Source organism: Zophobas morio, unplaced genomic scaffold, assembly GCF_036711695.1.
Source record: "Zophobas morio isolate AGI-343-1 ecotype UQ-CSIRO unplaced genomic scaffold, CSIRO_AGI_Zmor_V1 ptg000008l, whole genome shotgun sequence".
Taxonomy (NCBI): domain Eukaryota; kingdom Metazoa; phylum Arthropoda; class Insecta; order Coleoptera; family Tenebrionidae; genus Zophobas; species Zophobas morio.
Window position 1 is genome coordinate 4,826,967 of NW_026972113.1, and position 13,264 is coordinate 4,840,230.

The window sequence follows — 13,264 nt, forward strand, 5'->3', positions numbered from 1 at the left end:
TTTGACCTATCCGGATAGGCAGCCCAAAATACACTTTTCTTCTGTTCATTCATAGTAGAATTTGAAAAAATGTTCAACACCAGAGAACTATTTCCACCAAGTTTTATTTTAAATGTAAATCGTGACGTTGACACGTTGTTTTGACGTTTTTAAAACCACAGACCTCGTGGATTTATGATATTTTTGAAATTCTAGTGTGAATCGAGGAATGAATGAATAATATATTATTATATCGTCATTTAGGCTGAAATACCCTGTATTTTTACAAATCTAGATATTAACATATTTACATGTTTATGTACAAAAGAAACATATCTGATGAGTAATACTAACAAGCAAAAGAAAAACTTGACGGTTATCATGACTTTCATTATTAAAAACTTCTCATATCTGCGATAAAAGCAAAATATAGATAATAGGTGTTGCATAACGCTATAAATAGACAGATTACCTTCGTTTTTAACCATACAACGGATATATCATTTAATCATTGTTAGCGCGGCTCATAAGATGTTAGCAATTCTCTCCGTCCTCACGATATTCACTTTAGGTAATTAGTGTACTATTTTGCATTTTTTGCAACCGTTTTTTTAAGGTGTTTCCGGTAATGAGAAATTCCCTCTGGTGAAGACACCTCTAGGGGAGATTCGTGGATACCACAAAACTTCCTTTGAAGGTCGAACATTTTCGGCATTCGAAGGCATCCCTTTTGCTAAACCACCAATTGGGGAGCGACGTTTTGAGGTAAGTTATTACTTTTAGACACCTTTGTCACAGTCTGTACCACCAGGAACCTGAACCCGTTGATCCTTGGAGTGGTGTCTGGAATGCCACCTCGTTATTCCAATGTGTACAGACTAATTCGATTCAACTTTTCCAAACACCAGGCGATGAAGACTGTCTTTATATTAATGTTTTCGTACCCCGTGAGAAACCAAACCCTGACGAAAACCTAGATGTCGTCGTCCACATTCATGGAGGGGCATTCATGTATGGTAGTGGACACGTCTATTCCCCTCCCACCCTCATAATGGATCGGGAGGTGATCTACGTCACTTTTAACTATCGTTTGGGAATTTTGGGTTTTTTGAGTACCGAGGATGACGTAGTACCCGGAAACAACGGTCTTAAAGACCAAACACTGGCTCTGAAGTGGATTCGTGATAATATAGCTAGTTTTGGCGGGAACCCAAACTCTGTGACCATCACTGGGTTGTCAGCTGGAGGGTCAAGTGTGCATTTGCACTACTTTTCTAAACTTTCGAAAGGGTTGTTCCAACGAGGGTTTGCTCAGAGCGGGCTTGCTTTGAACCCGTTTTCCATCCAAGAGCAGCCGTTGATGAGGGCTAAGAAACTAGCTGATGCAGTGGGGTGTCCTACGAGTACCACTCGAGTTATGGTTGATTGTTTGAAGCAAAGACCATATCAGCACCTTTTCGACAAACTTCCGCTGTTTTTTAATTATATATTTTTGCCATGTGCGCCGTTTGGGCCTGTTGTTGAAAAAGGGGGCTCAAATCCTTTTTTGGATGAAGATCCGTACTACTTACTGAAGAAAGGAGACGTGCATGACGTACCGTGGCTTGCATCTATGGCAATTCATGAAGGACTCTTCCCTGTGGCGTGTAAGTACCCTTCAATCGTCACTATCTTCTCTAGACGAATTTTTCAGACTTCATGGAAGATCTAGATAATATAGACGTGCATTGGGAAGAGTGGGCTCCTGCTTTCCTGGAATTCAACTATACGTTATCGTCGTCGTTATGGGAAAGTACTGCCAGAAAAATCAAAGAACATTACCTTGGTGACGAACACATCAAGAAAGAAAACGTACTAAAACTGATCCAGATTTTTAGCGATCGGTACTTCCTCAATGATGCAGAAACGGCAGTACGTATGCAAGCAAAAGTGAATAAATCCCCAGTCTATTATTATCTATTCGGCTATCCTGGAGACAACAACGAGCAGAAAAGTACCGTTTTTCTTTCGAAAGGTTCATGATTAAATCGTAATTTTGCAGTGGTTGGTCATGGTGCTGACTCTAAGTACTTCTTTGGACCAACAATTGTACCCTCACCTTTAACCCCCGATGAAATCAAAATGAAAGACTTGCTTCTGGATATGTTAGTAGCGTTTGCAAAAACTGGGTAAGTAGTACCAATGTACTTTTTAATTATAATTTATTACTATGTATTCACGTTGTAGGAAACCTACTTTGGGTGGTGTAGACTTGAAACCCACGGGTTATAACGGGCTGACATATCTTGAAGTAAATGGGTTCGAACCTGACGAAATTCAGCTTAAAACGACCGACGAACTAATGACTAGTAGAAGCTTTTGGAAATCTCTGAACTTCATGGAGGGCGAAAATCTGATTTCTGCTAAAGATGAGCTGTAATTTGGAATATTTTTCACGTTATTACATTTTGTAAATGTTTTACGATTTTATTACGAATTAATTTGCTACGTACCAAATGCAACCATGACAAAAAAAACACGTTCAGTTTTTACCACAAAATCCACATTTTGAAAAAAAAAAATTACATTGATTTACATTTTCGTTTTAAGATTATCGTAGTCCAAAAAATTGATGAAAAATCGAAAGATTCCAAATCGAAAAATCGAAAAATTTGAAATTCGAAAAATTAAACTAAAAAGAAAATTGAATACTTGAAAAAGCACAAAATCCAGAATTCGAGGAAACAAAAAATTGAAAAATCGAAAAATCGAAAATTGCGAATATCGAAAAATTGAAGAATCTAACAACTGGAAAACCAAAAACCTAAAAAATTGTTAAATTGAAAAATTCCAAAACTGAAATGACCGCAAAATTGGGAAATCGAAAAACTGAAGAACTGGAAAATCGAAAAATCAAATAATTTTTCGTTTTTCCTTTATCTTCGATTTCACATTGCCTTTTAGTTTTTCAGTTTGGATTTCATAATTTTTGACTTTCCTAAATTCTCAATCTCTCGATTTTTCAAGTCATCGATGTTTTGATTGATTTCTTGAATTTCGACTGTTTCGATTTTCCAGTTCTTCAGTTCTTCAATTTTTCGATTTTTTAAGGTTTGGATTTTTTGCCTTCACTTTTTTCATTTTTCGATTAACCAGTTTTTCAATTTTTTAGATTCTCAGCTTATTTCAATTTTTAACTTTTCGATGTTTCGATTTTTTCATTTTTCGTTTTTCGGTTTTAAAATTTTTTGATTTTGAAAATTTTTGAAGCCGAAAATCGATAAATCGAAATAAGCGAGTAATCAAACAATCGAAACATTCAAAAACTTAAACGTCGAGAAATCGAGAAATTGAAAATTGGAGAAGTCGAAAAATATCCAAGAACAGAAATATGTACCACAAAATCGAAAAATCCAAAAGTTAAAAATTAAAAAAGTGAAAATTGAAAACTAAAACAAATCAATATATAGAAAAAGCGCAAAATTGAAAATTCAAAAATTTTTAAAAATCGAAAATTCGGGAAACCGAAAAATCATAAGCTGTGAAGTCAAAAAATCAAAAGATTCCAAATCGAAAAATCTAAAATTTAAAAAATTGAAAAATTAAAATATAAAGAAAATTGGATAGGTACTTGAAAAATTGAAAAATCGAGAAATTGAAAAATCGAAAAAATTGAAAAAGCACAAAATCCAGAATTCGAAAAAACAAAAAATTGAAAACTCGAAAAGTACAAATATCGAAAAATTGGCAAATTTATAAAAATCGAAGAATCTAAAAACTGGAAAATCAAAAAACCGAAAAATCGAGAAATCGAAAAATTAAAAATTTAAAAAATCGAGAATTTGAAAAATTGAAAAATTGAGGAGTCAAAAAACTAAAAAATTGATAAATTGAAATTTTCCAAAACTGAAATGACCGCAAAATTGGGAAATCGAAAAATTGAAGAACTGAAAAATCGAAAAATCAAATAATTTTTCGAAAAAGCTGGATTTCTTTACCTTCGACCACTTTTTTTGATATCAAAATTTTTCGTTTTTCCTTTTTTTGCCTTTTTTATTTTCTTTAGTTTTTCAGTTTGGATTTCATAATTTTTAATTTTTTTTCTCATAATTTCCGATGTTTCAGTTTGACGTTTTTTCAGTTTTCCTCCTCTTGAATTTTACGATTTTTAAATATTTCAATGTTTCAATTTTCCAGATCTTCAATTCTTCAATTTTTCGATTTTGCAGGTTTTTGATTTTTCAATTTTTCGATTTTTCGACTTCACTTTTTTGATTCTTCGATTTCCCACTTTTTCAATTTTTTAGATTCTCAGCTATTGGATTTCAGTTTTGGGATTTTTCAGTTTTTCTTTCATTTTTCAGTTTTTCGATATTTCGGTTTTGGAATTTTTAAATATTTCGATTGAAAAAGTGATATTGACTTTTCGATTTTTCACTTCTCGATTTTTCGACTTCATGAGTTTTCGATTTCTCGATCTTTTCATCTTTCAATTTCTCAATTTTTCAATTTTTAACTTTTCGATGTTTCGATTTTTCAATTATCTGACTTCAATTTTTCGAAAAATTGGAAAACCGAAAAATCAAAAGCTCTGAAATCGAAAAATCGAACAATCTAAAATTTAAAAAAATTGAAAAATCAAAATATAAAGAATTGATTGGATACTTGAAACATTGAAAAATCGAGAAATTGAAAAATCTAAAAAATCGAAAAAGCACAAAAGCCAGAATTCGAAAAAACAAAAAATTGAAAAATCGAAAAGTACAAATATCGAAAAATTGACAAATTTATAAAAATCGAAGAATCTAAAAACTGGAAAATCAAAAAACCGAAAAATCGAGAAATCGAAAAATTCAAAATTTAAAAAATGGAGAATTTGAAAAATTGAAAAATTGAGGAGTCAAAAAATCGAAAAATCAAATAATTTTTCGAAAAAGCTGGATTTCTTTTCCTTCGACCACTTTTTTGATATCACAATTTTTCGTTTTTCCTTTTCCTTCGATTTGACATTGCCTTGATATCACAGTTTTTGGTTCTTTCATTTTCTTTAGTTTTTCAGTTTGGATTTAATCATTTTTTATTTTTTCTCATAATTTGACGTTTTTTCAGTTTTTTTTCTCTTCAATTTTACGATTTTTAAATATTTCAATTTTTTTTTTTCAATTTTCGAATTTTCTAAATTCTCAGTTTTTTTATTTTTCAAGTAATTTATGTTTTGATTGATTTCTTGACTTTTGACTCTTTCGATTTTCCAGTTCTTCAATTTTTCGAGTTTGCAGGTTTTTGATTTTTCAATAATTCGATTTTTTTAAGGTTTCGATTTTTCGACTTCACTTTTTTGATTTTTCGATTTCCCAGTTTTTCAGTTTTTTAGATTCTCGTCTATTGGATATTTCAGTTTTAGTATTTTTCGGTTTTTTCATTATTCAGTCTCTTTCATTTTTCAGTTTTTCGATATTTCGGTTTTGGAATTTTTAAATATTTCGATTGAAAAAATGATATTGACTTTTCGATTTTTCACTTCTCGATTTTTCGACTTCATGAGTTTTCGATTTCTCGATCTTTTCATCTTTCAATTTCTCAATTTTTCAATTTTTAACTTTTCAATGTTTCGATTTTTTAATTATCTGACTTCAATTTTTCGAAAAATTGGAAAACCGAAAAATCAAAAGCTGTGAAATCGAAAAATCGAACAACCTCAAATTTAAAAAAATTGAAAAATTAAAATACAAAGAAAATTGAAAAATCGAGAAATTAAGAAATCGAAAAATCGAAAAGTGTAAATATCGAAAAATTGAACAATCGAAAAACTGGAAAATCAAAAACCGAAAAATCGAGAAATCGAAAAATTCAAAATTTAAAAAATCAAAAATTTAAAAAATTGAAAAATTGAGGAGTCAAAAACTAAACAATTGATAAATTGAAAAATTCCAAAACGCAAATGACGAAAAATTGGGAAATCAAAAAACTGAAGAACTGAAAAATCGAAAAATCTAATAATTGAAAAGTCGTAAAGTGGAAAAATCGAAAAAGCCAGGAATCAAAACATCCAAACATCCAAAAATTAAAAAACTGAAACATCGAGTAATAAAAAAACTGAAAAGTCGAATTTTCGTGTTTTTTTTTTCAATTTTTTGATGTTTCGATTTTTCAATTTTCCGGTTTTAGGTTTCCGCATTTCAAATTTTCGATCATTTTAACTTTTGATGTATCGAAAATAAATACAAAAATTTGTCACTAAAAACATTTAAAAATCCATACAAAGTGGAAGTAGCTGCTGAGATAAGAGTAATTTTGGCAAATGAGATCTCTCTAATAAAATAGAGGGCGGATGGGCGGGGCTAGTACCTACTAATATCAGCGTCTTATTTTAGCACCACCCTCTCGTTTCGTAGAGGGTATGTCATTTGCCAAAATCAGTTTTATTTTAGCAGCTACTAGGTAGGATAAGACTGACTTTGGCAAATGAAGTACCTTCCAAGAAACGAGAGGGTGGGTGGGCGGGGCTAGTATCTGCTAAGATAAAACTGACTTTGGCAGCTACTAGCTTTTATGAGTATTTGTGCTTGTAGACATGGTTAGAAAGTCGATAAATTCATAACTAAATCACAATAATAATACGTATAATAGGTATAGTAGTCTAGTATGTTCCGTTCTCGAAAAATTCTGATTTAGTTAAACTATATTAAGCTATTAAACTATATTGTGGTAGCATTTTGTTATGTACTAAATGCATATTTTTTTAATAAACACGAAAAATCAACCATGACAAAAAATGTACATAAATGTGTTGTAGTAAGTATCCCCAAAATGAAATTATAATAAAACTGAAATAAACATTCGCTGTGTATTTATTTAGAAAACCTCCTATTCTTCAGTTCTTTTAGAAAATGTTTTTTTGAAAACATAAAAATAAGAATTTGAAGTTGAACTTAATTTCAGGCGTTTAGGCAACCAGTAATACTCAAATGCAAACGTACAGGCAAACTGCTTACTTTTCGAAAGGGTTTTTGCTGAAATTGAAGTAGTACCTATTAGGACTTTTGCTAAAGATGAACTGTAATTTTTGGCGACTTTGTTAGCAACGAATTTGTAATAACAAAAATAAACCACGACAGAAAAATCTACACACGATTAAAAAACTACAATAAACTCTAAATAAACACTCTGTGTGTGTTTATAAAATCCCTTCCATTCTTTAGCTCTTTTAAAAATATGTTTAAAAATAGACACAAATATAAACAGCCTTGTCATTATCATTTAACTGCGCTAAAGAAAACCATTAGATAAAAACTTGACCTTAAGTGCTACGTTCCAACAAACCGCTGAAATGAAGTCGTTCTTGTACTTGACCCTAATTTTACAACGTGAGTCGTCACTTCAATCACCTTTTTTTTTAACAAACACCAATTTCAGTGGCATTTGGTACCAATGTCCCTCCTACCGTAAACATTCCCGGAGTTGGGACAATCGAAGGTACACACAAAGTCACGTTTCAAGGACAAACCATTTACTCGTTTGAAGGAGTACCTTACGCACGACCACCTGTAGGAAAGTACCGGTTCAGAGTAAGCTAAAACTACTAATAAATTTTAAATCTAACAATCAATAATTGAAGGAACCGTCACCAGTTAAACCCTGGCAAGGGGTCTGGCAAGCAAAAACCATCTACCAATGTATGCAAATCTTTCACTACCCACCCCCAGAAAACCCATCCGTAATAGGTAAATCGTCTGTTTTCAAATAACAAAAACTAAACTCTAGTTTTAGGGGACGAAGATTGCCTTTATCTTAACATTTACTCTCCAAACTTGGACCCAAACGCAAACCTAGATGTCATCGTGTACATCCATGGAGGCGCTTTTATGTTCAACTGGGGCGGCATATACCAACCCGATTACCTCCTAGACCACAACCTAGTCTACCTAAACCTAAACTACCGACTCGGACCCTTAGGTTAGTACCACCATCATCAAGCACCCACTAAACCCACGTTCCAGGTTTCCTAAGCACCGAAAACGAAGTCGTTCCTGGCAACAACGGTCTGAAAGACCAACTTCTCGCACTACAATGGGTCCAAGACAACGTGAAGTACTTCGGCGGAAACCCCAACTCCATTACCATCTTTGGTATGTCAGCGGGCGGAGCAAGTATCCATTTCCACTACCTTTCCCCGAAATCGCGCGGGTTGTTCCACCGCGGGATCTCCCAAAGTGGTACCATGCTCAACCCCTGGGTCCTCGTCGAGAAACCTTTGGAAAAAACCCAAAAACTTGCATCAACTCTTGGGTGTAGCACGAAAGACACCAAACAAATGATTGAGTGTTTGAAACGAAGACCAGGTCGCCAGATCGTGGCAGCCGTCACAGAGTTCCAACCCTGGTTGTACAACCCGTTTTCTCCCTTTGGTGTGGTTGTGGATTCGTGGTCACCCGACCCAGTTCTCCCCGATCACCCCTACAACCTACTCAAAAACAAAAAAGTTGCTGATTTACCATGGATTACGTCGTATACGAACTCGGAAGGGTTGTACCCAGCGTCAGATTTCTACTCCGATGATAAGTACCTGCGTGATATTGATGAAAAATGGAACGACATAGTTCCGTTTATTTTGGACTATAACAACACTGTCGATCCCGAGTTGCGCGATCTGGTTAGTCAAAAGATTCGTCGGTACTACCTCAAAGACAAACAAGTGAACAGAGAAAGCTTTTTGGACTTTGTTAAAATTCTAACCGACCGGATTTTCGCTGTGGATATTGAAAAAGCTGTTCTTTTACAAAACGCAGCTACAACTTCGCCTATTTATTTTTATTACTTTACGTATCGCGGAGCTCATAGCAAGTCGGAAGGTCGGTCTGGTACTGACGACGATCTTGGTACTACTTATCGATTTTAATGACTCGTATGTGTAATGATGGATTTTAGGTGCCTCCCACGGTGATGACACATGTTACATTTTTAAAACCCCTGTGGACACGACTAGTACCAAAGAAGACGTACTTATGGTTGAATTATTAACAGAAGTGGTTGCATCGTTTGCCACAACTGGGTATATTTGAAAAAAAAAATGTTAACTGGTTATATAGTGACTTTTGTAGGAGACCAAATGTTCCGATTGAGTGGCAGCCGTTGGCCAAAAACACCCAGAACCAACTGACGTACCTGAAAATTAGTTCACCTGATAATCTAAAAATTGAAAATCTAACCTCGAAAGGTACGACCTTCTGGGATACTTTACCTATTAAAGAAAACGAGAAGTTGTACCCTGGGCTAAAAGACGAACTGTAATTGTATAGTACTATTTCAAAATGTAACAACTACGTGTGATTTTAATAATAAAGTCAATTTTGTAACTCTTGTCTACGCAATAGATAACCTTTCACCTCGTCGTTCCAATGAAAATGGCAACAGTCAAAATGTTTGCTTCGTTTTTACTACTCTGTATACTAGGGTTCGTAAAACCTAATCCTTCCGTACTTTTACCAAATTTGGGGGACGTTCGGGGTCGACATGCCCAAAGTTTGAGTGGACGCACTATATATTCGTTCGAAGGAGTACCATACGCACGACCTCCTATTGCTGAACATAGATTTAAAGTGAGTACCGAGTATTTTAAACAAACTTGTTTAGAATTAAGTACTATATGACAGGAACCATCTCCTGTGAAAGCATGGACGGGAACTATAGAAGCCAACACCCTGTATAGGTGTATGCAGTACAACCAGTACACTCCTCCTGGACAAGACTACGTAGTTGGTAAAGTACCAAAACACACGATTCTTTATCTTAGGTACTTCTCTCTAGGCGATGAAGACTGTCTATACTTAAACATCTACACACCAAATTTGAACCCAAATGCAACCCTAGATGTAATCGTCTACATCCATGGAGGGTCTTTCATGTTCAACACGGGTGGTTTGTACCGCCCTGACTATCTCTTAGACAGAGACGTGGTTTTTGTGACTTTAAATTACCGATTGGGTCCGTTAGGTTTTTTAAGTACTGAAGACGATGTCGTTCCTGGTAACAATGGCATGAAAGATCAGATTCTCGCCTTGAACTTTATCAAAAGCTACGTGAAGTACTTTGGAGGTAACCCGAATTCTATTACAGTTAGTGGAAATTCGGCAGGCGGTGTGAGTGTCCATTTCCACCTTCTTTCCCCAAAGTCCCGCGGGTTGTTCCAAAGAGGGTACTCCTTGAGCGGCACCACTCTAGTACCATGGGCTCTAATGGAAAAACCGTTGGAAAAAACGAAACAGCTAGCAACTGCCATCGGTTGTTATAACCAAAGCATGGTGGAAATTATCAACTGCTTGAAAACACGATCAGGTCGTCAGATTGTTTCCACGGTCCAAATTTTCCAACCTTGGCTCTACATCCCGTTTTCTCCATTCGGAATAGTGGTGGATAGTTGGTCGTCAGACCCGGTACTACCAGACCATCCCTACAACTTGTTGAAAAACAAACAAGTGTATGATGTACCATGGATTGCGTCGTTTACGAACTGTGAAGGTCTGTACCCTGCTGAAGAGTTTTACGACAACCATTTAGAAGAGGTTGACAATCGCTGGAATGAGTTAGTTCCACTAATTCTGGACTACAACCATACCGTCAAAAGTCACTTAAAAGACGAAGTTAGTCAAAAAATTCGCAGACATTATCTAGGTACGAAGAAACTTTCAAAATCCACCTTCAGGGATTTCGTACCTATATTATCAGAACGACTTTTCGTCAACGATATTCAAAAAGCAGCTCGTTTACATGCTTCTGCTATATCTTCACCTGTGTATAGTTATAACTTTGCATACAGAGGTAAATACAGTTGGTTTGTGTATAAATCAGAAGATGGTGACGACTTTGGGGCCGCACATGGCGACGATTTACCCTATATTTTCAAATTAAAAGCGCTGGACACAACGACCACTCAAAGTGATAGAAAAATGATCAATTTGTTTGTGGATTTGCTGACTTCCTACGCACAAACCAGGTAAAACAATAAAGTACTGGTACTTGTATCTAGTTTGGTTTTTAGCAAACCGAAGGTACCGATAGAGTGGGTACCACTTTCGAAAAATCAAGAAAACCCATTCACGTGTTTGAAAATCGAATCTTTTGAAAATCTGTCAATTGAGCAAGACGTTCTCAAAAATCAGGAATTCTGGATGTCGCTACCGATCGAAGAAAACGAAAAGTTGTTTATATCGGTGGAAGAAACATAAGGTCAAGGTTTGATTCAGATACAAAATTCCAAACATGTTTTTTCTTTAGCTTGTCAACAAAAAAATTTTAGATAAGAAAGTCACTTATTTATTGTATCCAATAAATGCATTTGTTTATTGCAAAAGTAATATTTTTAGAGAGTACTTGTGACATGGAGTACTTACTAGTACTACTATTTCTATTGCAAGTTTTAGCATTCGCTACTCTTGACAACCCTCCAGTCGTTGAATTACCCAATTTGGGCAAAATTAAAGGCGGTTTTGGGAAATCTCTAAACCGGCGAACATTTTATTCTTTTGAAGGCGTACCATATGCTCGACCACCAATAGGAGACCACAGATTCGAGGTAGGTAACAACTTTGTTTATTTTTTGACCTAACGAATTCGCAGCCGCCGTCACCTGTAACACCATGGGTGGGAACCTGGGAGGCCAAAACCATTTACAAATGTATACAATATAACCAGTACACACCACCTGGGCAAGACTATGTCATCGGTACGACCACAAATTTCCAACCATTTTGACTTTCACAGTTCCTCTTTAGGTGACGAAGACTGTCTATATTTGAACATTTACACCCCCAACCTGGACAAAAATGCAAACCTAGACGTTGTAGTGTACATCCACGGTGGAGCGTTCATGTTCAACTGGGGCGGTCTGCACGGACCCGACTACCTCCTAGACGAAAACGTGGTCTTCGTCAATCTAAACTATCGTCTAGGACCTCTAGGTACACACTTTTCTCAATTTGCTTCTCTAACCTAATCTTTCTAGGTTTCTTAAGCACGGAAGACCCGGTGGTTCCCGGTAACAACGGCGCCAAAGACCAAATCTTTGCCTTAGAGTTTATAAAACAACACGTGAAGTACTTCGGTGGCAACCCCGACTCCGTGACTATTATGGGAATGTCAGCAGGTGGTGCTAGTGTCCATTTCCACTACCTCTCCCCGAAATCTCGCGGTTTATTCCATAGAGGAATCTCGCAAAGCGGTACCACTCTAGACCCCTGGGTACTACAAGAACAACCGCTTCAGAAAGCTAAAAAGTTGGCCACAAATGTGGGTTGTCGTTCCAAAGACACGACAAAAATGATCGCATGTTTGAAAAAACGCCCAGCTCGCCAGATCGTCGCTTCGGTCAAAACTTTCCAACCCTGGTTGTACACACCGTTTTCGCCGTTCGGGCTTGTAGTGGATCCGTGGTCGCCCGATCCGGTACTACCAGCACACCCTTATACTATAATCAAAGATAAACAAGTATACGACGTGCCTTGGATTGCTTCCTACACGAGTTCCGAAGGACTTTATCCGGCAGCTGATTTCTACATAGATGAGCAGTACCTGGAAGATGTTGAAACTAGATGGAACGAGCTTCTTCCGTTCATTTTAGACTACAATTACACTGTAGATCTAAAATTGCACGACCAAGTGAGTCAGGATATTCGCAAGCACTACCTGAAAGACGTCAAAGTTTCTAGATCTACTTTCAAAGATTTTATACCGGTGGTATCGGACCGAATTTTTGTTATTGGTATACAGAAGACGGCACTGTTACAAGCTTCCGTTACTAAATCGCCTGTTTATTCGTACTACTTTACGTACCGAGGTGCCCATAGCTGGTCTGAGTACAGAGGCGGTACGACCGAAGATTTTGGGGCCTCGCATGGAGACGACACGGTTTATGCGTTAAAGGTCGAAGCTGTGGATACTACAACGACCGAGGAAGACAGAGATATGATAAAATTGTTCACCAAGTTGGTTACGTCATTTGCTAAAGAAGGGTACTGATAATTTTCGTACAAGGGAACGATTATTATGATTTTTTGTTTTGTTTTAGGAAACCAGGAGTACCTGTAGAGTGGCCACCCGTTTCCAAAGACGTTAAAGATCCGTTCGTTTATTTACAAATCGACTCGCCACAAAAACTGTCCGTGGGGTACGGAGTTTCGGAAAATATGGAATTTTGGGATTCGTTGCCCATTATTGAAAACGAAAAATTGGTAGCTCGACATGCCAAAGATGAATTGTAACCGTTTTTAAGTAAAACTGTTATTAACAACAATAAACGATTTATTATCAC

General features: G+C 36.0%; 4 protein-coding genes across 4 annotated transcripts; all 4 read left to right on the forward strand.

The window, feature by feature from the left end:
- The first annotated feature begins 457 nt into the window (after positions 1-457).
- On the forward strand, positions 458-2,440 carry LOC135125126 (venom carboxylesterase-6-like). Its single transcript, XM_064050481.1, has 6 exons — positions 458-550; positions 596-744; positions 791-1,625; positions 1,673-1,972; positions 2,021-2,147; positions 2,206-2,440. Exons 1-6 carry the CDS (start codon positions 511-513, stop codon positions 2,396-2,398), a joined length of 1,644 nt encoding a protein of 547 aa, XP_063906551.1. The 5' UTR covers positions 458-510; the 3' UTR covers positions 2,399-2,440.
- A 4,763-nt stretch (positions 2,441-7,203) lies between these two features.
- LOC135125125 (venom carboxylesterase-6-like) lies at positions 7,204-9,314 on the forward strand. Its single transcript, XM_064050479.1, has 7 exons — positions 7,204-7,325; positions 7,375-7,526; positions 7,577-7,682; positions 7,729-7,914; positions 7,959-8,837; positions 8,887-9,010; positions 9,060-9,314. Exons 1-7 carry the CDS (start codon positions 7,289-7,291, stop codon positions 9,247-9,249), a joined length of 1,674 nt encoding a protein of 557 aa, XP_063906549.1. The 5' UTR covers positions 7,204-7,288; the 3' UTR covers positions 9,250-9,314.
- Positions 9,315-9,352: 38 nt separating this feature from the next.
- LOC135125128 (venom carboxylesterase-6-like) lies at positions 9,353-11,308 on the forward strand. Its single transcript, XM_064050483.1, has 4 exons — positions 9,353-9,557; positions 9,612-9,717; positions 9,766-10,951; positions 10,997-11,308. The coding sequence occupies exons 1-4, from the start codon at positions 9,357-9,359 to the stop codon at positions 11,181-11,183; spliced, it is 1,680 nt and encodes a 559-aa protein (XP_063906553.1). The 5' UTR covers positions 9,353-9,356; the 3' UTR covers positions 11,184-11,308.
- On the forward strand, positions 11,283-13,263 carry LOC135125127 (venom carboxylesterase-6-like). Its single transcript, XM_064050482.1, has 5 exons — positions 11,283-11,530; positions 11,575-11,680; positions 11,730-11,915; positions 11,960-12,965; positions 13,022-13,263. The coding sequence occupies exons 1-5, from the start codon at positions 11,288-11,290 to the stop codon at positions 13,212-13,214; spliced, it is 1,734 nt and encodes a 577-aa protein (XP_063906552.1). The 5' UTR covers positions 11,283-11,287; the 3' UTR covers positions 13,215-13,263.
- Position 13,264: the final 1 nt, after the last annotated feature.